Source organism: Herpailurus yagouaroundi, unplaced genomic scaffold (genome assembly GCF_014898765.1).
Source record: "Herpailurus yagouaroundi ecotype Mexico unplaced genomic scaffold, PumYag 191, whole genome shotgun sequence".
Classification (NCBI taxonomy): Eukaryota; Metazoa; Chordata; class Mammalia; order Carnivora; family Felidae; genus Herpailurus; species Herpailurus yagouaroundi.
The window spans coordinates 2670538-2693838 of record NW_024412422.1 but is presented as its reverse complement, the minus strand read 5'-3'; the positions used below and the strand labels follow the sequence as shown (position 1 = coordinate 2693838).

At 49.0% G+C, this 23301-nt stretch overlaps 1 protein-coding gene across 4 annotated transcripts; it reads left to right on the top strand.

Annotated features, from left to right (window-relative positions):
* The first annotated feature begins 4606 nt into the window (after window positions 1–4606).
* DAO (D-amino acid oxidase) lies at window positions 4607–22415 on the top strand. 4 transcript variants are annotated; one of them, XM_040443640.1, is made up of 13 exons: window positions 4609–4788; window positions 9253–9455; window positions 12006–12120; window positions 13395–13471; window positions 15033–15098; window positions 16759–16813; window positions 18033–18137; window positions 18219–18378; window positions 18550–18692; window positions 19045–19127; window positions 20034–20151; window positions 20681–20779; window positions 22014–22415. In XM_040443640.1, the coding sequence occupies exons 2-13, from the start codon at window positions 9262–9264 to the stop codon at window positions 22143–22145; spliced, it is 1347 nt and encodes a 448-aa protein (XP_040299574.1). In that variant the 5' UTR covers window positions 4609–4788; window positions 9253–9261; the 3' UTR covers window positions 22146–22415. The 4 variants fall into 4 exon arrangements, with proteins under 4 accessions (XP_040299576.1, XP_040299574.1, XP_040299577.1 ...); XM_040443641.1 differs by lacking the exon at window positions 4609–4788 and adding an exon at window positions 5979–6205; XM_040443642.1 differs by lacking the exon at window positions 18033–18137 and having other exon boundaries at window positions 4607–4788; window positions 18183–18378.
* Window positions 22416–23301: the final 886 nt, after the last annotated feature.

Sequence of the window (23301 nt, the reverse complement as noted above, 5' to 3'; positions counted from 1 at the left end):
TGGGGCACCTGGGTGACTCAATGGATTAAGCGTCCGACTTCAGCTCAGGTCATGATCTCACAGTTCGTGGGTTTGAGCCCCACATTGGTCTCTGTGCTGACAGCTCAGAACCGGGAGTCTGCTTCAGATTCTGTCTCCCTCTCTTTCTGCTGCCCCCCCCCCCCCCGGTCGCGAGCTCGCGCGTGCGCGCTCTCTCTCTCTCTCTCTCTCAAAAATAAACATTAAAAAAAAAGAGATTTTCTTTTTGCTAGATTTTGAGGTAGTTTGTTATACGGTAACAGAAAAGGAATACAGCAGCCATATAAAAATGTTATAAAACAACGCACTGTCGTATTTTATGAAAGATTTTCAGAAAATAGTAAGCGTTGGGGGGAAGCAGGTCACAAATTAGGATATGACAAGATCCGAGTTTTGGAAGAAAAGTATGAGGAGTTAGAAAACTACCAAAGAACAAAAAAGGAGACATATATGGAGCGATGGAAAAGCTTTTTTTTTTTTTTTTAATATTTTATTTTTGGGGCACCAGGGTGGCTCAGTCAGTTAAGCAGCTGACTCTTGATCTCGGCTCAGGTCATGATCTCAGTCGTGGGGTCGAGACAGCATCAGGCTCCATGTTGACAGCGTGGAGCCTGCTTGGGATTCTCTCTTTCTCTATCTGCCCCTTCCTCTCTCTCTCTATCTCTCTCTGCCCACCCCCCCCCAAATAACTCAAAAAAATATTTTATTTTTAAGTCATCTTTCTTTACACCTGACACGGGGCTTAAACTCACAACCCCAAGACCAAGAGCCTCATGCTCTACCAACTGAGCCAGCCAGGTGCCCTAGAAATGCTTTGTTTTTGTTGGAAACGCTCATTATAGTAAGATTATCAATCTTTCTAGACTCAAATAAATGCAATTCCAGTGAAAATCCCAACCTAATTTTTTGGAGTGTAGGGGATCCTGATAAGAGATACAAGTTATTGGGCACATAGTATGCATTGCGTCCTGTGACAATCACTGTTTCATTTTAATTCCACAGCAGGAGGGGCGCCTGGGTGGCGCAGTCGGTTAAGCGTCCGACTTCAGCCAGGTCACGATCTCGCGGTCCGTGAGTTCGAGCCCCGCGTCGGGCTCTGGGCTGATGGCTCGGAGCCTGGAGCCTGTTTCCGATTCTGTGTCTCCCTCTCTCTCTGCCCCTCCCCCGTTCATGCTCTGTCTCTCTCTGTCCCAAAAATAAATAAATAAACGTTGAAAAAAAAAATTAATTCCACAGCAAGAGAAATCCCTGGCTATTTAGTTTTTCCACTAGTAAGGAACTGTTACCAGCCCCCTCCCCTATTTTACCTGAGGCATTCAGGGGGAGCTTGTCTGAGATCCTGAGGACCATGAGGGGTGGAGCTGGGTGAAGCCAGGCATGTTTGATACTAAAATAATGCTCTTAGATGTCCTGCCATGTGGCCTCCTGATTGTTCTCTGGTTTCCTTTTTTCCTTCTTTTGAATAATTTTGTAGTTGGCATTGACGACGATGATTTTTTTTTTAACGTAAGCTCTAGAACCAACGTGGGGCTTGAACTCATGACCCCCGAGATCAAGAGTCACATGCTCTTCTGACCGAACCAGCCAGGTGTGCCCCCATACCCCGCTTCTATTCTCTGAAATTGATTCCAAATGAATCAAATATTCAAATGTAAGAAAAAAACAACAACCCTCACAAGTTCTTAAAAGTCTGTGCGAGTAATTTATAAAAAGGGGCAGGAAGGGGAGGGGAGGAAAGGCTTCTAAATATGATAGTAATGGCAGAAACCATGAAGGAAAAAAAAAGATGAATAGATTTGACTACAAAAAAGTTTTAAAATCTCTTTATGGCGAACACACTGGGGAAAACATTGCAACAGAAGGAGGAAACCCATAAACATAAAAGCAATTCTTCCAAATCAAAAAGAAAAATAGCCAACTCACTTCAAGAGAAAAATGAGCTAAATACATACATACATCATGCGGCGTCTGGGTGACTCAGTCAGTCAGGCATCCGACTTGGTTTCAGCTCAGGTCATGATCTTGCAGTTCGTGAGGTCGAGCCCTGTGTCAGGCTCCGCACTGGCAGTGCGGAGCCTGCCTGGGATTCTCTCTCTCTCCTTCTCTCTCTGCCATTCCCCTGCTCGAGCTCTTTCTCTCTCTCTCAAAATATATAAATAAACATTAAAGTATTTTTAAAAATACATACATCATACATACATACATACGGAGACACCTTATAAAGAAATCCCAAAGAGCCCATCACCATATGACCATATGCAATGTCATCAGCAGGGCTGGAACGAGGTGGATGGGGGCTGTGCAAAATTTAAGGAGGCTTTCACTCTCAAGATGGTTCAAGTACAAGGTGGGCAGCTCCTTTGAATTTATCAATTGATACAGTTCTTCTGGAGGACCGTCTGGCAAAAACGGATGAACGTTTTAAATGTGCAAACTCTTTGGCACAAAGATTCCATTTTTAGGAATCGAGTCTGAGGAAATAATTAGACGAGTGTGCCAAGGAACACATTCGGGATATTTGTTGGTAACATAAAAAAAAAAAAAAAAATTCTTGGGGCTCCTGGGTGGCGCAGTCGGTTAAGCGTCCGACTTCAGCCAGGTCACGATCTCGTGGTCCGGGAGTTCGAGCCCCGCGTCGGGCTCTGGGCTGATGGCTTGGAGCCTGGAGCCTGTTTCCGATTTTGTGTCTCCCTCTCTCTCTGTCTCTCGCCCGTTCATGCTCTGTCTCTCTCTGTCCCAAAAATAAATAAACGTTGAAAAAAAATTAAAAAAAAAATTCTAGGGACACCCCCCCTGAGGGACTAACTGGAAAAATTGTTATATCCACAGACAGTAGTACCCTGTGTGAAACGGAGGCTGCTGTCCTATAATTGTATGGAGAGAGATTCAGGACCTACCATGTTGGTAAGTGAACAGAACAGGAGACACAGCGCATATGACACGGTCCCATTTTGTCTCTGGGACATTCACCCAATGTTAACAGCCCCTATTTCCTGGCGGTAGGATTGGCTGCAGGTGATGAGTACTTTCATTTTTCTACCTCCTGTGTCGTATACATTTACAGGAGTTATGATTACCTTAACACTTAGAAAAGTTATAATAAAACTGGTTTTATCTGAAGGAGAGTAGGCGCGCATTGACTCGTTATTCTGTAACTTTACTGGCCGCACCCAGAATTCTGCCTCCTGCAGGGAATTCTCCCGGTGAATGATCCTTTGGCCCTAACCAAGTGTATTTCAGAGCTCCGAGGAGCCATGCTGTTTATCAACCAGCCACGGGAACAGAAGGATCTTTGACTCCTACAACTCCACCCAAATATACAGAAATTGCATCCAAAGGTCCTTCAGGGCTTTTTTGGGGCCTTCTCTCATTATGATCAGCAAACTTTGTGTATTCAGAATAGTTTCTTAACGGGGCACCTGGGTGGCTCAGTCGGTTGAGTGTCCAACTTTGGCTCAGGTCATGATCCTACGGTTCACAAGTTCGAGCCCCCCACTGGGTTCTGTGCTGGCAGCGTGGAGCCTGCTTGGGATTCTCTCTCTCCCTCTCTCTCTCTGCCCCTCCTCCCCCTCAAAAATAAAATAAACATTAATAAATAAATAAATATTCCCATGAACTTGGGGCACAAGGTCATGTGATATCAAAGTGAAGCATGAAGATGATTTAAAAAATTCAAAAGAAGTTAAAGTATATAAAGGGCGGAGTTCACCCCATCCTTTTAAAAATTATTACTAAAAAAAAAAACCCCACGCACTAAATATATGCATTTTCTTATTTTATCCAAACTTTAAAAAAGATGTTTATTTATTTTTGAGCGGGATGGGGAGTGCAGAGAGAGGGAGACAGAGAATCAGAAACAGGCTTCATGCTGACAGCAGTGAGCCCGATGCGGGGCTCGAACTCACAAACTGTGAGATCATGACCTGAGCCCAAGCCCCACGCTCAACGACTGAGTCATCCAGGCGCCCCCTATCCAAACTGTTGCATTTGATGCAAGATAGGGAAGGGGAGGTTGGATCTTCAAAGCTGACCCAAAGGATGCCTTACTCAGGGGTGGCTAGTCCCTCTCTCAGGGCCTCAGTTTCCCCATCCACATAGTGAGGCGCCTGATGATTTTTTGGCTCCAGTAACCCAGCTCCAGGTCTAGCCCCGGCAGAGGAGGGACCTGGAGTCCTGCCACCCGTGTCTCTGGGATACGGGAACAAAGAGCCACCCAAACAGGCGTTGCCTTGAGTCTCTCCTTGGCCTCATGCACCCAGCATTCCAGAATGGCATTAGGCTGGCCGGCTGGCCGCTGGAGCCCCTGTCCTGTATCTCTGGCCTCCCCGCAGGGCTCCCAGGCTGACCAGGCCCACAGCGGCTCAGGGAAAAACCTTCCCCTCCCCCAGGGTGGCAGCAGGAAGAGGGAAGAAAGAGGATCCTCTCCAGCTGGCCCAGGAGACAGACCTCCTTGTCCCCATCAGCCCTGCCGCCCTCCCTCCCCACCGAGGGCTGTCCGCAGGGGCTTGGGATCGGCCAGAAAAGTCAGGCAACTTTTCAGGGACCAGAAGGAGGGGAGGGGAGGGGAGTCTCCCAGCCTGTGAGAAGCAACAGCGCCAAGCCCTACCCCTCGCTGTGTCCTGTCCACAAGTCCAGACTTTGACCCTGAGCTTCAGTCCCCGTTGGCGGGCAGAGGGCTGAGGACAGGACGCCTCAGAATCAGGAGACTCCTCTCAGGAGGTAAAATCCTGCGCCCAGCTGTCTCCTTTCTTCAGAAGTTTGGCAATCCAGGTGAGTGGGGGCGGCGGTGCACCAGGACCCAAGGTCCTCCGGGCGTTAAGGAGAAGGCTCCACATTAGAGCCCAAGGCAGGTAGGTAACAGCCCTGGAGCCAAGGCAGGAACGCAGGCAGGTGCCTTCGCCTCTCCAGACTTCCTTTCCCTCATCTGGAAGACAGGGATCATAATCACCTCTTATGGGGTTAACTTGAGTATCAAAAGAAGTGATAAACAGAACGTACTGAGCACGGACTGGGCACATAGCAAGTACTCAATAAATGGTAATTATTATTTGGGGGCAGGGAGCCGATAGCCCGGTTATCAAGCATTTATAGAATCCATTCCATTTTCAAGATCAGTTGTGAAAATGTCAGCTTCCTAAGAAGTAGCCATAGGGCACAACCCGATTATGTTTATTCAAATACCTTGTCTGTGACTTGTTGATTTGTTTTAGAAGTCTTTCCTTTTTTTTTTTTTTCTTGGTAGATGCAAATAGCAATCAGAGGCCCAAGCTGGCCCAAATTCCTTTCTAGGGACAAGGAGGGTTATAAGCCAACACGTACCAAGACTGAAAAACAAGCAGAAAGCGTCAGGTGCTAACTTCCTGCCTGCTCCCTACTCGTTACACGGCATGGCAGAGAAAACTCAGCTAGAACAGGCTCCAGGTCCCAGCGCTGTCCCACACTGTTCGCGTGACGCTGGGAGAGTGACTTCCTCTCCCTGAACCTCAGTCCCGTGTCTGTAGAACCTCCCAGTTGAGAGGATTAAGTAAGAGGATGTCGGTACTAAATCTACACGTATGTGGTGAGCGGCAGAGACCCAAAATTCCCTTCCTGCTGCACACTTACGGAGACGTTATAATTACACACACACACACACACAGATAGATGTAAGAACCTCAGCATCTTCCTGGATGCACACTCCAAGCATGATTGGTTGAAGGGATGGCATAAGACCCTGGAGAAAGGCAGTGCTAATAGAAACGCGAGCAACGAGCAAATGGTTGACTTAGTAATCGAGCTGTGTGCATGGGAGTCTAAAACTTCATTAGCCCCATGCTTTATTGATTTTACCTGGGGCTGGGGCTGTCAAATCCTGCAGCCTAGCTCCTGCTTCTCGAGAGAACCTCCTGCATTTACACTGCACTTAAACACACACACACACGCATGCACACAGGGGCTCTAATCAGCATCAGATTGGATTCACGTAGTTCAAGAGGATTGGCTTTGGGAACACGTTTTCCCTCTTCAATTCTACGCCTGCCAGCGACACGCTAAAAATGCCTACAAACGTTTTATTTTATGTTTTTTGTTTTTCAGTGCGGGACCCTGAAATATCGGCTGTTTATTTCTCACCTGCTTAGCCCTCAGACTTCCCAAATAGTGTGATTTGCCAGCCCAGTGTGCCCGGTGCTCAGGCACGTGGACTTGTGTGAGTCAGGCTGCGCTGGGCTTTGCGTCTCACCAGCTGGGTGTCTGAGCCTTACTTGCTTCATCTGTCAAATGGGCAGAAGGGTAACGCTGAGGGTTGTTAGGAGCTGAAAACAGATACAGTGTGTGAAGTTCTCAGCGCCATGACATTCGCATGCCAGCAATACTCTTGTTGGACCTCTGTGTTGCCAACTTTTTTCCTGACTCCACCTATTCTTGCCTTTTACAGAGCTCTTTTCACCCCAAGACCCCCACGAACCCTTTTGTCACAAATGTGTCATTTTGGTTGAGTCTCTCCTCTTTTTCCGCACCTCCCTTTCCCCATCTGTGTAACAATGTCTAACTCCTTTTTAGAACTTGACACTCTGGAGAAACTGAGTCCAACAATGTTACTTACCCCTCTTTCTCTCGGCCATTTGGTTGGAGACGTTGCTCTGGGCCTCCCTCATGCTTTTTTTTTTTTTTTTTTTTTAATTTTTTAATGTTTTATCTAGTTTTCAGAGACAGAGCACAAGCAGGGGAGGGGCAGAGAGAGAGGGAGACACAGAATCCAAAGCAGGCTCCAGGCTCTGAGCCGTCAGCACAGGACCGGATGCGGGGCTCGAACTCACAAACTGTGAGATGACCTGAGCTGAAGTCAGAAGCTTAACTGACTGAGCCACCCAGGAGCCCCTTCATGCTCTTCTTTGGGGCGTGTGCCCCTGCTCCTAACCAGAGGCTTTGACACACGTGAACAGCCTGGTTATAGGGGACATGCCGAATCCCAGCTCTGCTTTGGTGCAAAGCCTCTTTCTGCTTGCCCAGAGACCTCTGGGGGGTTTTCACACTCTCCTTCTCATGCTTTACCACTTCTATTATATAAGCAACTCCTCTTTTCCTCCAGCCTTTGCTGGTTTTCTAGGTGATGAGATGACGAAAAAAAAAAAAAAAAAAAGAACAGGCCTCGGAAAAGGCAGAGCTGGGTTCACACCCCACCTTTCCTCCAACTCTTGTTATGATTTCAAATAATTTACCTTGCTCTCTCTGGCCTCAGCTCCCTCACCTGTAAACTGGGTGACAGTCACTGCTGTCATTTTATGAGCCCCCCAGTGGGTAGAACAGTAGATAAAACTCCCCGCCCTCCCGGAGCTGATATTCTGGTGGGGAGACTATAGGCAGGGAGCTTTGTTAACCCTGAACAGTTTATAGAAGAGGAAACAGAGACTTAAGTCAGCGTGACCAACTCATTCCGGTCTGGCCCAGGACTCTCCTGGTTTTAGCACTCAAGGCCCACATCCTGGGGATACCCTCAGTCCTGGGAAACTGGGACTTCGATCACCCGTGCTCAGTTAAGCGACTTGCCCACGGCCACACAGCTGGGGTGCGCCTGAGCCAGGCTGTGAGCCTAGTACGTCTGCCCCCCAGCCTGAGCTGTTACTGCCTCCCCCCCTGTGCTGTGCCTTCTTATTGTTAGTGCACAAAAGTGGGCAACTCTACGGAGTCATTGCAGAGAGAGTCAGAAGGCCCAGAGAGGGGAAGGAAGTTGGCCAAGGCCACACAGAGAGTCAGAACTAAAGCCAGATCTGATTCGCCCTTCTTCCTCTACTCCTTCCCCCAGTGTTCTTTCTGTTGTCATGTTCAAGGCGCTGGGGGACAGAAGGAGGTCACTACGTATTGAGGGCCTACTCTGTGCCAGGTGCCGTACTAGGAACCTTCACCAGGCTAGTGGTTTAATTTTCAGGATGACCTGGCGAGGTCAGGGTGACTCTTATTTTAAAGACGAGGGGATTGAATCTCCTGAGGCAAAGTGTGGGGGAGGAGGGGTGGGAGGAGGCTAGGAATCCCCAAGAGGGTCGGCCCCTGTAACCAAGCCTTGCAGCCGGAAGGGGAATGGCCCAGAGGAGCAATGCCTTTCCGTTTTGTGGTTTTATCTCCAACTTGGCTGCCGAAACCCCGACGGAGTCCAGTTCTTGTGGGCTGGAGCCGTTTTTCCCTTTTACAAAACTAGGCCATATTGAGAATGTCCTGCGGATCAGGGCCACGGGGTTGCCAGGAGGCTTGGTCTGAGGGAGGAGGGCTGTGAGTGTAGAGGAGGGAAAGTTGAACTTGGCCCTTCCGGACACAAAAAGTCCTCTTGTTCTGCCCCAGCAGGAGCGGACGCAGTATTTCCCTGCTGTGCTGGGCCCAAGCAGCTTCAAGGTCAAAAGCTGCTGGGCCTTTTAAACTTCTGAGGACGCAGCCAGCCCAGCCCCCAAGGCCGGCCCTGGCTGAGTGTGTGTGCTGCAAGATCTGAGTTCGAAAGCCGGACATTACACCCCGCTAGCCGCCAGCTCGGTGCCCGGTGGGTGTGCCAGAAGTCGGTGTTGAGTTTGCTTGGATCGAAATTGAATCCCGACAGCACCCCTTACTGGCTGTGTGACCTCAGGCAACTTACCGCACCTCTCTGAGCCTCCTTTCCTCATCCGGCCAACGAGGCCAATACCACCAGCCCCTGCCTCCGAAGAATGTGGGGAGACTTAGAAGAAATGATGCATTCGGGAAGCATTTAGTACCGGGGCTGGCACACCGTAGGTGTCCCACAAAAGTCAGTAAAACCACTGCTTTTGCGCCTGACCCTGTGTTAAGGGTTTTTACATTGGCCATCTTGTTAAATCTCCCATGTACTGTCCAAGCGAGGGGTTGTTTTTCCCATTTATCAGAAGTTGAAGTCTCATTTCACCGTCAATGGCCAGTAGGTGGCAGAGTTGAGGTACGAGACTTGAAGCTAGAGCCCATTGTCCCGATGGCTAGACTCCCAGCCCGCAGCCAGGCCCTCTGCTCCGTCCTTTTTATGTCCCCGGGCTGGGGCAGGGTATCCGGGGAGGCTCCCCAGCCAGAGAGGCATCCCTTCCCCGCTGTGTGACCTGGGGCAAGTTGCTTGGCCTCTCTGTGTTTCAACTTTTTTCCGTTCGTGAGGGTCATCGAGAGGGCCAGGTACAGAAGGGGCTTGGCGGTATCTGGCACTTTCTAAGCTTTCAGGGGATAGTGGTGATGGCGGTAACGGCACACTTCAACCCTTCCGTCCCGCAGGCCGGCACGATGCGCGTGGTAGTGATCGGAGCGGGTGTCATCGGGCTGTCCACCGCCCTCTGCATCCACGAGCGCTACCGATCAGTCCTGCCGTCCCTGGACATGAGGGTCTACGCTGATCGCTTCACCCCGCTCACCAACACCGACGTGGCGGCCGGCCTCTGTCAGCCCTACCTCTCGGACCCCAGAAACCCACAGGAGGCGTGAGTGAGGGTCCTAGAGACTGGCCCGGGGACTGGAGGGGCTGACTCTGATGAGGGGATGCTCCGGGTTCCCGTCACCGAGAACAAGCTCCTTGTCAAGACTTGGAAGAAAATACTAATAAGCATTAAGCCCTACTGTGTGCCCAATGGAGGATTTCCTCCATTCCTCACGTGATCCATGTGATCAGGAATACTTTTGGGGCTTTTTCCCCCCTAGTTTATAATTATTTATTTAAAGGTCATTTTCATCCAGGGGCGCCTGGGTGGCTCAGTCGGTTGAGCGTCCGACTTCGGCTCAGGTCATAATCTCCCAGTTCGTGGGTTCGAGCCCCGCGTCGGGCTCTGTGCTGACTGCTCGGAGCCTGGAGCCTTCGGATTCTGTGTCTCTTTCTCTCTCTCTGCCCCTCCCCTGCTCACGCTCTGTCTCTGTCTGTCTCAAAACCAAATAAAAAAAAACATTAAAAAAATTTTTAAAGGTCACTTTCATCTGATTTCCCCAGTGGCTAACAGAAAACAGAGCCTTCAAATCCCAGCAATAGTTGCAAAGAAGGACAAAATTCACTAAAGTTTTTGATGTTGAGTGCTGTAGGGAACAATTTTGCCCTCAGACACATATTTTCTTCCATATATAAATTCATAAGGGGGCCTTTCAATTCTTTTGAACTCATTCTAATTGCTATCTTTAATAGTCTCTTAGCTATATTTAATAGGTTATAGATCTGTTTCTCCTGAATTTGCCCATTGTGACACTTACTTTTTATTTAGTGGGGTTTTTTATTTATTTTATTTTTATTATAATTAAAGTTATATTAATTAAAATTATATATTATATATTATATTAAAATTATATTAAGTTGTATTAAAATTATATTAATCAAAATTATTATAATTAATAATTTTATAATTATTATATTATTTTATATATTTTATTTTAGTTTTTTATTTTAATTCCAGGTAGTTAAAATGCAGTGTTACATTAGTTTCAGGTGTACGACATAGTAATTCAACACTTTCATACAATATGTGGCACCCGTCACAACAAGCTCGCTCCTTAACCCCCATCACCTCTTTCCCCCACCCCCCACCCACCCCTCCTGTCTGGCAACCATCAGCATAATCTCCACAGTTAGGAGTCTGTTTTTTGGGTTGTCTCTCTCTCTCTCTCTCTTTTTCCCTCTTTGCTCACTTGTTTGGTTTCTTAAATTCCACATATGAGTGGAATCGTATTGTATTTGTCTTTGATGTATTTCACTTAGCATAATACTCTCTAGCTCCATCCATGTCGTCGCAAATGGCAAGACTTCGTTCTTGTTTATGGCTGAGTAATATTCCACTGTGTATATATAGACCACATCTTTTTATCCATTCATCAACCGATGGGCACTGGGACTACTTCCATATCTTGGCGATTGCAAATAATGCTGCCATGAACATCAGGACGCATGTATCCATTTGAATTAGTGTTTTTGTAGTCTCTGGGTAAATACCCAGTAGTGTGATTACTGGCTCATAGGGTGGTTCTATTTTTAACTTTTGGAGGAACCTCTGGATCAGGAGTACTTGTCAGTGGGTGGATGGATTAACAAGGACGTTGCAAAGGTTATTATGTCTGTTTAGAAACTGCAAACTGCTGGCAGCTTCAGAAATCCACAAGTATGTAACAACTCAGACCGAAGTTACATTCTCCCATACATTCCAAAACCAACGCTCCTGATCAGTGGGTGGCAATTCAGGGGCCCAGGCTCCTTGCATCTCATAGCTCTGCTGTCCTTCTCTGTGGCTTCTGACATGGCCACTGTGCCTTCTGATGTCAGTACGCCGTGCTTCTAGAAGGAGCACAGCATAAGGACCACACATGCAGTCCATTGGCCAGAACGCAGCCACACAGCCACGCTGGCTGCACGGGAATCCGGGAGATGTACCTGGGCTCTGTGCCCACGAATAAGAGAAGGAAAATGTCTGGGAGCCACGAGCTACAGTCTACTGTCGGCATTTACATGGGGGGTGCTCAGAGTGAGCCTGAACTGTGGGGCTCGAAGGCCTCAAGCAGGTCAAAGCCTTCGTTTATTATTATTTTTTAAGTGTTTATTTATCTATTTTGAGGGAGTGAGTTAGAGAGAGAGCAGGGGAGGAGCAGAGAGAGAGGGAGATAGAATCCCAAGCAGGCTCCACACTGTCAGTGCGGAGCCCAACACGGGGCTCGAACCCAGGAAACGTGATATCATGATCGAGAGTCGGACGCTTAACCGACCGAGCCACCTGGGCGTCCCCAAAGCCTTCTTTTAAACTCACAGCTACACGAGCCCAGGCCCAAGGTGGGCCCCAGATGGTTCCTTCCTTCTCTTTCCTATGAATGGGGAAATACTAGAAAGTCTGGGGATGGGGAAAACCCCTTAGGCATTTGGGACGCTTGCAGGAGTGAACATGCTAGATTTCTGGATTTGGACATATCTCCACCAGCGTGAGCATAACCCCACACAAGCCAAGCCTCAGAGTTTTCTTGTCCAGCTCAGGGTATTAGGTGACCAAGACTCTGGGGGATCCTTCCAGGGATTGGAACCAGCAGACCTTCGACTATCTCCTGAGCCGTGTCCATTCTCCCAACGCTGCAAACGTGGGCCTGGCCCTAGTCTCAGGCTACAACCTCTTCCATGAAGCTATTCCGGTGAGTGAGGAGTCCTTGACCATGGGGCAGAGCCTCGATCACAGACCAGGGCTGGGGACCCTAGTCAGGGAGTTACTTTGAGCCTTGTAGGTGGACCAACTCTTGCATTCAAATCAGGTTTACTTTAAATTCTCTTTTTGCTTTAAAATTATTTCTGGTTCCAATTTGGCTCTTAAATTGGCAGAGACCAAAGAATTTTCGGATGACGCAGGGGACCTGGTCTCTGGTTGAGTCAAACCCAGACACGTCTTGTAGTGGTGGTGATTTCATGTGGCAGCCGCAAGGCTTCCTGGGTCCCTGGAGGTCCCAGGACTTTTCACTAAGATAGATTAAAACACTCAGCGTGGCGCAAACTTCTGAAGCGCATTTCATGTACCAGGCCGTGTCCTAATTACGTTACAACTAGTGACTGGTTTCATTCTCATTATCACCGGCAAGTCAGCACTAGCATTGGCTTCTTTTCACAGATGAGAAAATAGAGGCTTGGGGGAATGGATCAGTAACTTGCTCAAAGTCAGAGAACCAAAGTGGCAGAACTGGGATTTGAACCCAGGCCCTCTGTGACCCCCGCGGTGCCCAATGTGCTAAGAAGGGCACAGCCTTGGGGGATGTCCTCAGGTTGCTTGAAGAGGAGAGTCTGGCTGGATGCCCGGAACCCCAGGCCAGCTCTCTAAGGCTTAGTCAATGTTTAGCACCGAGCTAAGGGCATTACCCGCATTGTCTGTTACCTTCTGTGGGACCAAGCGTGATTACTGACTCCATTTTACGGACAAGAAAATGGAGTCTCAGAGAATTCAAGGTGGTCTGTAGTCAGGCCCAAGCCTCCACCAAGTTGTCTGACCCTATTCTCTATTGCCTCGCATTCTCACCCCTTGGGAACCCTGTCACCTTCTTTTTCTCTCTTATTTCTGACTCTTACCCTCCCTATCACTCGCCCTCAGCCTCACGCTCCCCTTTCCTTTGTATAGCGTCACGGTTAAGACCATGGACTCTGGAGCCCAACTGTATTATTGGTTCAAACCTCAGGTCAATCATTTATTAGCTGTGTGACTTTAGACAAGTTACTTCACCTCCTGAAGCCTCAACTGGCCCATCTGTGAAAACGGAGATGAGAATAGTATCTGCCTCCGTGGATTGCTGGGGATATTAAAGGGAGTGGGATAAATAAAATGCTTCGAAGTGCACCTTCCACGCAGTACGCGTCGTTTAAGTTTTGTTACCGTTTTTATTGACTTTCACTCATCCCTGTGCCTTCTTCTCTCCTTCCTCGGCAGGATCCCTCGTGGAAGAACACAGTTCTGGGATTTCGGACGCTGACTCCCAGGGACCTGGACATGTTCCCTGATTACAGGTGAGGTTATTGTCATGGGCAAAGGGGCTACGGTCCCACGATTCAGACGGATCCGTCCAGGAGGCAGCGAAAGATGGAGACACCAAGTTTCCTGTCCCATCCCAGGCCAAGAGCCACCGGCACCAGAGACTCCTGGTGCTCTGTCTAGCTCTATTGGAGAAGCCACCCCCTCAACGGTACCCTGGGCTGGGGCGGTGGAGGATATGGAGTCACAGAACTGAAGCCCTGAAGCTCCCTATCGCCACCCTCTTCTAGATGACAAAAAGGGAGCTTCAGAGAGTCTAAGCAGCTTCCCAAGGTCACACAGCCAAATGACCAAAATGGGATTCTGACCCAGTCTGTGTGACCCCCAACACCTCTGTTCTTTTCCTTGAAGCCTAATGTCTCTTTGGTCCTCCCCTCACCCCACCCCATGCCTGAATCCCCTCTAAAAATGCATGTCCAATCTCCACTTGCACACTCTAATGTCAGGGATGGATTTTTAAACAATTTTTTATCTATTATTATTTTTTTTAATTTTTAAAATATTTATTTATTTATTTGAGAGAAAGAGACAGAGCATGAACAGGGGAGGGCCAGAGAGAGAGGGAGACACAGAATCCAAAGCAGGCTCCAGGCTCCGAGCTGATAGCACAGAGCCCGAGGCGGGGCTCAAACCCACAAACCGCGAGATCATGACCTGAGTGGAAGTTGGACGCTTAACTGACTGAGCCACCCAGGCGCCCCTGTTTTGTTTTGTTTTTTAATTTACATCCAGGCTAGTCAGCATATAGTATAATAATGATTTCAGGAGTAAAACCCAGTGATTCATCCCCTACATATAACACCCAATGCTCATCCCAATGTCTTCCTTAATGCCTCTTGCCCATTTAGCCCATCCCCCCACCCATAACCCCTCCAGGAACCATTTGTTGTCTACATTTAAGAGTCTCTTATGTTTTGTTCCCCTCCCTGCTTTTATATTATTTTTGCTTCCCTTCCCTTATGTTCGTCTGTTTGGTATCCTAAATTCCACATATAAGTGAAGTCATATGATATTTGTCTTTCTCTGGCTAATCTCACTTAGCCTAATACACTCTAGTTCCATCCACGTTGTTGCAAATGGCAAGATTTCATTCTTTTTGATTGCCGAGTAATACTCCACAATACTCCACTGTGCATGTGTGTATATATGTGTGTATATATATATATATATATATACACACACACACACACACACACACACACACACACCCCACATCTTCTTTATCCGTTCATCTGTCAGTGGACATTTGGGCTCTTTCCATACTTTGGCTATTGTCGATAGTGCTGCTATAAATATTGGAGTTCATGTGCCCCTTCAAAACAACACACCTGTGGGATGGATTTTCTGATAGAAAAATTTTCCTTGCACTGAAAACCAGTCCCTGTTCGAACTTCACTCAGTGGTCCTGCCTCTACCCTTGCCACCCCCCCCCCCAAAAAAAGAGCCTGCTCCCAGCTCCATTTGAAAGGCTTCTAACATAGCTCTGATTCTGATTCTTTATTTCTTTATTCCCACTCTTACCTGTTCTTACTCTAGCTACGGCTGGTTCAACACAAGCCTGATTGTGGAAGGGAGGAGGTATCTACAGTGGCTGACTGAAAGGTGAGAATTTCAACTTTAGTTTTAGGAAAGCACCTTACAGGGACCAGGGTGTGGTAGACAATTGTTCATGGGATTTGTCTTTGTATCGACCAGCCCCAAATGTTAAAGAAAACTCCGACTTGGTGGGAGCTATCCTTGGTTCTGATGACTCCTGTGCACTAAAACCAAGGTTCCCGCACCTGACGGGGCACCAGAACCATCTGGGCAGCTCTTTACATGTGATATTTACTGTTGACCTCACCCAAAATACATGATGTTTGTGGAGAAGTTTTAATGGATTCTCTTGAGGTTTCCAGATACATTTACGTCCCCCGCAAAACATAAGTTTTTTATTTTTATTTTTATACCTCATGTTTTTTCTTGTCTAACTGTTGTGGTCAGGACCTCCAGAACAATGCTAACTAACACAGGGGATAGTGGGTGTCCCCGTCTTGTTCCTGATGGTAACAGGAATCTTATAGTGTTCTAAATTAGCAAACACTAGCTTTGAGAGACATTTTTATATTGATAGTCATCTTAAGGAAGATTCCATATTTCCTATATATTACTGTTTTATTAAGATTTTTGGGCGCCTGGGTGGCGCAGTCGGTTAAGCGTCCGACTTCAGCCAGGTCACGATCTCGCGGTCCGTGAGTTCGAGCCCTGTGTCGGGCTCTGGGCTGATGGCTCAGAGCCTGGAGCCTGTTTCCGATTCTGTGTCTCCCTCTCTCTCTGCCCCTCGCCCGTTCATGCTCTGTCTCTCTCTGTCCCAAAAATAAATAAAAAACGTTGAAAAAAAAAGATTTTAAAAAATCTAGAATGGATGGGAGCATTTATCAAATGACCTGGGGAGCTTTTAAAAGATACAGATTTCAGGACCCCACTTCAAGTCTATTGAATCAGATCCTCTGGGGGCTTAGAAATTTGTGTGATTCTAATTATCAGCCAGGTTTGGAAACAACTAAGAAGCAATAAAAAAAAAAAAAAAAAAAAAACGTAGTTATCTCTCCTAACCTTAGGATACCTCTGACTCCTGCCTAGCCTCTTCCTAGACAGTAAGTTCCCACTTTTTCTATCTTGAGGGAATTATGTAGATAAAATAGTCCTGAAGTCATGCTTCACTTTTCACAGGATTTCCTTCCTGTTCTTTTGATGTTTCTACTGCGTCTCTAACAATGACAGATATTTTTCCCTCTGGGACATTTTGAGGGAGGGGTGGATGTCCCCAGCCCACCTTCCTCCTCATGCCCTGCTTCTGACAAAGGGGCGTTTAGCATTTGTCCAACCCTGCCCTGCTTCCACCCCGCATCTCGCTCTCCTTAATGGTATAAAGCAATATAGTAGTCGTAGGATGAGTTTTGAGCCAACACGCCTGGGCTTACGTTACGTCCCAATCCCATCATTGACTCACTGTACGACCTTCAACAAGGCCCTTCTTTCATCGCCATCTGCCCGACCAGGGGCTTGGACCATCTCAGGTTTCCCAAGGGACATTTCATGGACCACCAGTCTATCAAGGTGCTCATGAACTGACCTGACTACACAGCCATGTTCTCCAGGAGCAACCTGTGGGACTAATGTCCACAGAAGGTTCTTTGGGAAACATCTCCCATGCCATCCTCTTGGAGAGATGGGACAAATAACTGAGTCCTGGGTTTTTTTGATGTGTCTGATCACCCAGGTTAACTGAGAGGGGAGTGAAATTCTTCCAGAAGAAGGTGGAGTCTTTTGAGGAGGTGAGTTGCAAGGCTGGAAGGGGCTGGATATGGGAGGGAGGTGAGGAGGGGAGGCCTCTGCTTCCTGGTGCTGGACTGGGGGGCTCCTTGTTGGGCGCCCAGGATCCCCTGAGGCCTGTCCCAGTCACCAGGCCTTTCTTCAATCCCAGAAGGACTCAAGCATTCTGTCTTGATGTTGGTGGCAGGAACAAAGGGACAGTGGGATTATGGTGGCCATTGGAGGCTAATCTACCTCTAAGCCACGGAGGGTTTTAGGCCCAGAGAGCTGGCTGCCTCTTACCAGTATCAGCTGCACCCCACTCCTGAATTCCAGACACTTGGTTGCTTCCTACCTAAATCAGGGTTAATGTTTCTGCAAAGTCAAGGCTCTCAGCTGATTCAGCTCCAGAGTAACACCACCATCAAGAACAGCTATCCTCATCAGGCACTGGCTATATGCCAGGAGCTTTGCTGTATGACTTCACTCAATCCTAGCACCTAGAATTGTGCTCAGTACCTGCAGCTACCAGCATTATATAATGAGTACCTCCTCCGGATCGAGCCCTCCTGGGCACTTGGGATCCATGTTGACTTAGAAACAGCACTTATTCCCAAGGAGTTCACAGGCCAGTGTAGCAAAAACTGGTTCTTGAACAATAACAATGCTTCCAAAGTGTGTGTCCCATGACAAACCTGTGAAGGGAGTCACTGGGGCTGGGCTGGGTGTTTGGGTGCCCATGAGGTTACATCCTTGAGCTGTCAAGTATCCCACACAAGCACACAGCCAGGGGCTCCAACATGCCTTCTGAAAGTGCCTTAGCAGAGTGTGAGGCAAGAGAATGAAAATCAAAAGGTGTCAGAAGGAAGAAGAGAACTCTCTCTGCATCTGACTTCTTCTGGGAGGTTCCAAGAAGGTTCCCCCCTTCCACAGTACTCCTTCCCAAGCACTTTGACATCCAGGGTCACATTGGATCCTCGCACAGCCTAAGAAGAGATATTACCAGCCCTGCTTTACAGCGGAGGCACCTGGGCCCTGAGGAGGTGATGGAACCTTTCTGAGGTCACATAGCGGGTAAATGGCAGAGTGGAGATTTGGAGGCAGTTCCACGGATTCCTCACTGAGCCCGCTCCCCGCTTTTCTGTAGGGAGCTGCAGGGTATAGGGCAGGGGGAAGGAGGGGGTAAGCGGTACCAGGGCCCTCACCCCTTCCCACGCCACCTGCTCTGTTCATCGCTGCCAGGTAGCAAGAGGAGGTGCCGATGTAATTATCAACTGCACCGGGGTGTGGGCTGGGTCATTGCAACCGGACCCCCTGCTGCAGCCAGGCCGGGGACAGATCATTAAGGTGAGTGTGAAGATGAGGGATGGAACTTCCTGCTTTTCTTCATAGAGAGATTGTAGCTGCCTGCTTATTTCCTCTCCAAAGATAGAGGATGCATCGGGGACATCTGTTAGAGGAGCCTCGCAGATTTCAGGCAATTGGCATCTTAAAGAAACAAGAAGGACCAAGAAACATGATTCCTCCAAACATTCTCTTTGGTGGTGGTTGTTGTTGTTGTTGTTCCTTAATACGGCAAAGCATGGGTGTAAATGTTTGTACATACGTGGGAGTTGCATATTCTTGTAATATAATGAAAAGAGCAAACGTTTATGGAATGTTATTAGGTACAGGCCTGAGCACTTTATTGTGTTCTTAATTTAGTGCTTACCAGAACCCTTTGAGATGGGGTCTACACATGGCCATTGCTATTTTACAGATGGGGAAACACGAGGCACGGAGGGATTAAGTAATATGCACACAAGTTCACACAGGAGTGAGCTGTGGGATTGGGATTGGAACCCAGGCAACCTGGTTTCAGAGCCTGTGTGTGTCAACATCATCCACGTTGCCTCTCACTGTGTATGTGTGCACATGCGTGCAGGGTGCCTATTTGTGGGTGTGGGTGTGTACACCCGCCCATGTTGAGTGTACATGTGTTCCTGATGTGGGCTGATGTGTACGTGGATCGGCACACGTGTGCTGGGCTTCTCTGTGGTCATGCAGGCGAGAATGTGTGAAATTTCAGGGAGCAGGGGTGGCTCTTCCCGCAGGAGCAAGGAAGTCAGGGCAGAGGCGGGGCAGAGGGGTCAGGAGTGGGCTTGGGAATCGGCTCTGCCACCCTTGTCAGAACATCTGGGCACAGAGAGGAGAAGGGCAGGGAAGCCCAGTGATCCGGCTCCCCTGATAAGACTTGTCTGTCCTCAATCAACAGGTGGATGCCCCTTGGATGAAGCACTTCATTATCACCCATGACCCAGAGAAAGGCATCTACAAGTCCCCGTACATCATCCCAGGGTAAGAATCTGACGTCTTAGGATAGAACAAGGGGCACCTTCATGCCCTCTTTATGCTGCCCACCCCAAGTCCCTGAAAGCTTTTTCTCCCAGTGTTTTCTAAGTGAAGTCGAGCCACTAAATCCCTGGGAAGGCAAGACTCGGCCTTAACCGGGCTCTATCTTGAACAAGCTTTTGGACGACAGGCGTGGCGATACTGGAGACGAAGGTGGTGGGTGTGAGGGCAGGGATCCCGGAAGCGGTGTGACTGGAAATAACGAGAGGGCCGGTGGGAAAGGGGATATGGGTCGAAGGTGATGATGACATTCAGGGGAGAGGTGACGATGTTAGTGACGATGGTGGCTGCATTGTCACTGATGGGGAAGCCACTTCCTGGGGGTGGTGACTGGGACAAGGATGGTCAGGCGCTGACATTAATGGGGGGGGGCGTAGTGTCGATGACAAGGTCGGTAATGATGGCAGTGATTGGTATTTTTGATGATATCAAGATATAACTGACATATTGTGCACGCTTACGATGTACACGAAGATTTGATATATTACAACATGATTACCTCGGTAAGGTTAGCTGACACGCCCATCAGGTCCCACAATTACATCTTCCCTGTGCGTAGTGAGAATGTTATGGCTTACTCTTTCAGCAACTTTAAAGTCTATAATACGGGATCGCTAACTATAATCACCGCGTTGTGCACCGGAAGAGGTGACGATGTTGACAGTGACATTGGTGGTGACGGCAGAGATGCTGGTGGGTGGTGATGCCAGGGGCAATTGCAGTGGTGTTGACGGTGTGGATGGCGGCGGGGATGTAGGGAGAGATGGTTGTAAGGGTGAGCATGCCCATGGCCCCCATTAACCTCAAAGGCTTCATTTCCCCTCATCATTGACGCCCTTCACTTTTATCTAGGATCCAGGCAGTGACTCTTGGAGGCATCTTTCAGCTAGGGAACTGGAGCGAGGTAAACAACATCCAGGACCACAACACCATCTGGGAAGGCTGCTGCAGACTGGAGCCCACACTGCAGGTAAGGTGGGAGGGGTCCTGGCAGACTCGGGTCTGGGCAGCTTGACCATGAGACCCCTTGAGTATGGGAAGATACCTGGATAACTGGGCAAACTTCTTCTAACGAGGGACCGTGGAAGACACCAGAATTTGATAACGTACAAGGAAGTCCTGCTGTGAGCTGCTGACACCCATCTGTGGCTAAGAGTGGCTATCTTCTGTGGGGACTTGCCTAAAACCACCTTCGTCTGTCTTCACAAGGAGCAGATGTATCCGCTGTAGGGATCTCAGTGTTTACATTTGCCTGATTGTAGCAGTGACAAACGTGATATTGACGAGGGTGGGGGCGGAAGTGATGGTGGTATTGACTGGTAATGAATATGCTCAGGATGGTGATAATGATGGTGAGGAGGGGGTGGCCGGTGACATCGTGGTGATGGCTGGTGGTGGTGGTGATGATAATGAGGTTCCAAGAGCTAACCCTACCATCTAAAAATGGCAGCAGAAAAAAAAAAATCTGGAAATGAATTACTAACACTTTCTTTTTCCAGGATGCAAAAATTGTTGCTGAGTTGACTGGCCTCCGGCCAGTGCGCCCCCAGATTCGGCTAGAAAGAGAACAGCTTCGTTTTGCATCTTCAAACACAGAGGTATGCTCTCCTGATGAGGAAAGCAAGGGCCTCCCTTACCCGTAAGGGGGCTCTGGCATTTCCAGTCTTGCCTGACATCTGGCTCCACACAGCCTGCTGCCAGGAAAGAACAACACTGGCTGACATCCCCTCCTCTATAAAGAAACTGAGGCTCAGTGATGGGAAAGGACCTGCCGAAGGTTGCATAGAGGGCGGTGTGCCTCAGGGTGTCAAAGCCTGTGGTCGAGTAGAAGGGAAGTGGGTACTTACTGAGCCTGCTTTGTGTTCATGACACGAACAACCTTACTGATTCTCCTCTCCAGCTCTTGGGGATAGGGACTGTTTCCCCCATGCTTCAGATGAGGAAATCGGGGGTCTAGCAGGTAGAGTCATCTGCCTAAAGCAGACAGCTAGCGCGGGGCACGGCTGGGATGTGGTTTGAGTTTGACTCCAGCGCCGTTTCTCAGATGCCCATTTGTGGCCGCCCCATCATCTCTCTGGGGTCCCTCTTTGACGTTCCCTCTTATGAGGTAGGAACTGGGCTTTATTGAGGCTGCAGAAGTTGTCCTGGGCTGAAGGAACTGACCTGAGTAGCTGGGGTCCCCAAAGGAAAAGAATCCTCCTTAGGTAGATAGGTCATCCTTCCTTCCTTATCGCGGGCATGTGGTGTGCACCTTTGTGCATGTGTGTGTGTGTGTGTGTGCGTGCTTGCGTGCACATGTGCACACATACAGAGGAAAGCGTCACGTATAGAGTCAAACTCCCTGCCAATGATTTTGGCTTTAAAAAAGTCCCCAGGGGTCTTGCCTCTGTCCCTAGGATGAATTAGCATGCTAACCAGAGTCCACCCATATGTTGGCCCCACTTATCTTCCCCTCCCCGAACCCCCGAGATAGGTAGAAGAGTCTATCTATTAATACAGGAGGTTTGGCATTCCGGAGCAGGATGCGGACGAGAAAGGTGATGTAGGGAACTTCAAACAATTTGGGAGAGGGGAATCCCTGACCTCAAGTTCTAGACGATTCTACATTTCCTGTGCTGAGTGCCTAAAGCAGGTCCATCTCCTAAGCAAAAGAGAACCTAGGATGTCGACCCTCCAGTTCCCCAGTCACTTTACTGGTGTTCCTGGGGCCCCACCATCCCTCCAGGGAGCTGAGAGGCCCCCTGCTGCCCTCTGGCTTCACCCAGAACTCTGCAGGAAGCTCCCGAGTCTTCCAGGATGCACGGGGCTCCCGTCTCTCTTAACCTCTCCCAGGTCATCCACAACTATGGCCATGGAGGCTACGGGCTCACTATCCACTGGGGCTGTGCCCTGGAGGCAGCCAAGCTCTTTGGGAAAGTTCTGGAAGAAAGGAAGTTGCTCAAGATGCCGCCACCTCACCTCTGAAAACACCAGTAACCACCACCTCCCCAAGGACTCCCCGCTCCCCTCGGCCAACCAATCAGTGTATCCCCCTCTAAGCTGTCTCTTCTCCACTTCAGCCCTGGCTCCTTTCTGCAAGAAGTACCAGAGGAGAGGAAGATCCCAAGGCCATTTCTGGAGGCGAGTCCGTTCCTATCTGGGGCTCCCTTTGATCACTGGGGTCTCTCCACCCACTCTGGGCCTGACAGTCTGAAGAGCAGTTGGGGGCCATTATACTGCGAGTCCTTAGAAGAAAGGAAAGCTCAGAAAATCGAAGGGGCGGAGCGCCTGGGTGGCCCAGCATCCAACTTCCGCTCAGGTCATGATCTCACAGTTCATGGTTTTGAGCCCCACACCAGGCTATGTGCTGTTAGCACGAAGCCCACTGTTGATCCTCTGCCCCCCCCCCGCCCCTCCCCTGCTCTCTTTCTCTCTCTCTGTCTCAAAAATAAACATTTTTTAAAAAGGGAAATGAAAGGGGCAAGCAGAAAGTTGAGGATCATTTAGGTTAGGTCAGGTGACCTGACGACAAATTACTAACACATTAAAGGTTCTGGGAAGTCCCGCAGCAAGGACATCTAACTGATGTTCCTTCACGCAGCCTTCCTAAACGCATTTGGCCCCGGAAACCTTTTTGCCCAGAGCACCCATGCCACGGAGCGCACTTGAGGGAAGGCTGCGATAGATCTCCTTGCAGGAAGTCCCACGCAGAGCTGGAGTATAGGGAGGCAGAAGAAGTGAGGCCTTGAACTAGCCACATACGATACCCGTCCCACATCCAGGATTCCCAACAGCATCAGCAACCTGCCGAAAGGCCCCATGAGCCCCGACGAGGGGCCACTGGAAGGAGCATCCCACAAGGGACCCCTTCACAGAGAACTGAACTCACCACGCATAGTCCTTGTTGGGGGGGGGGGCAGATTTAATGTCTTTCTTCTCTTCTGGCTGGCACCCCTCTGAGATGACAAATGGACTTCCAGATGTTTCTGAAAGCCTTTAACGAACCTACAGGGCACCTTAGCACCTCTGTCCCTAATTACCTGCCTCAGGCTCTGAGGTAGAATTTGCATCTGTCTGGGCTTTTGGGGGAGACCAGAGCCCGGAGGAAGCCTTCCTGCATCTGGGACCCGTGGCCCCCTTA

Excerpts from the sequence above, each read along its gene's own strand:
- DAO (XM_040443640.1), top strand. The coding sequence starts at position 9,262 with ATGCGCGTGGTAGTGATCGGAGCGGGTGTCATCGGGCTGTCCACCGCC. Across the intron at positions 13,472-15,032 it reads GACATGTTCCCTGATTACAG|CTACGGCTGGTTCAACACAA; the intron begins GTGAGGTTATTG and ends TTCTTACTCTAG. Across the intron at positions 18,379-18,549 it reads TAATACGGCAAAGCATGGGT|ATGGGGAAACACGAGGCACG; the intron begins GTAAATGTTTGT and ends GCTATTTTACAG.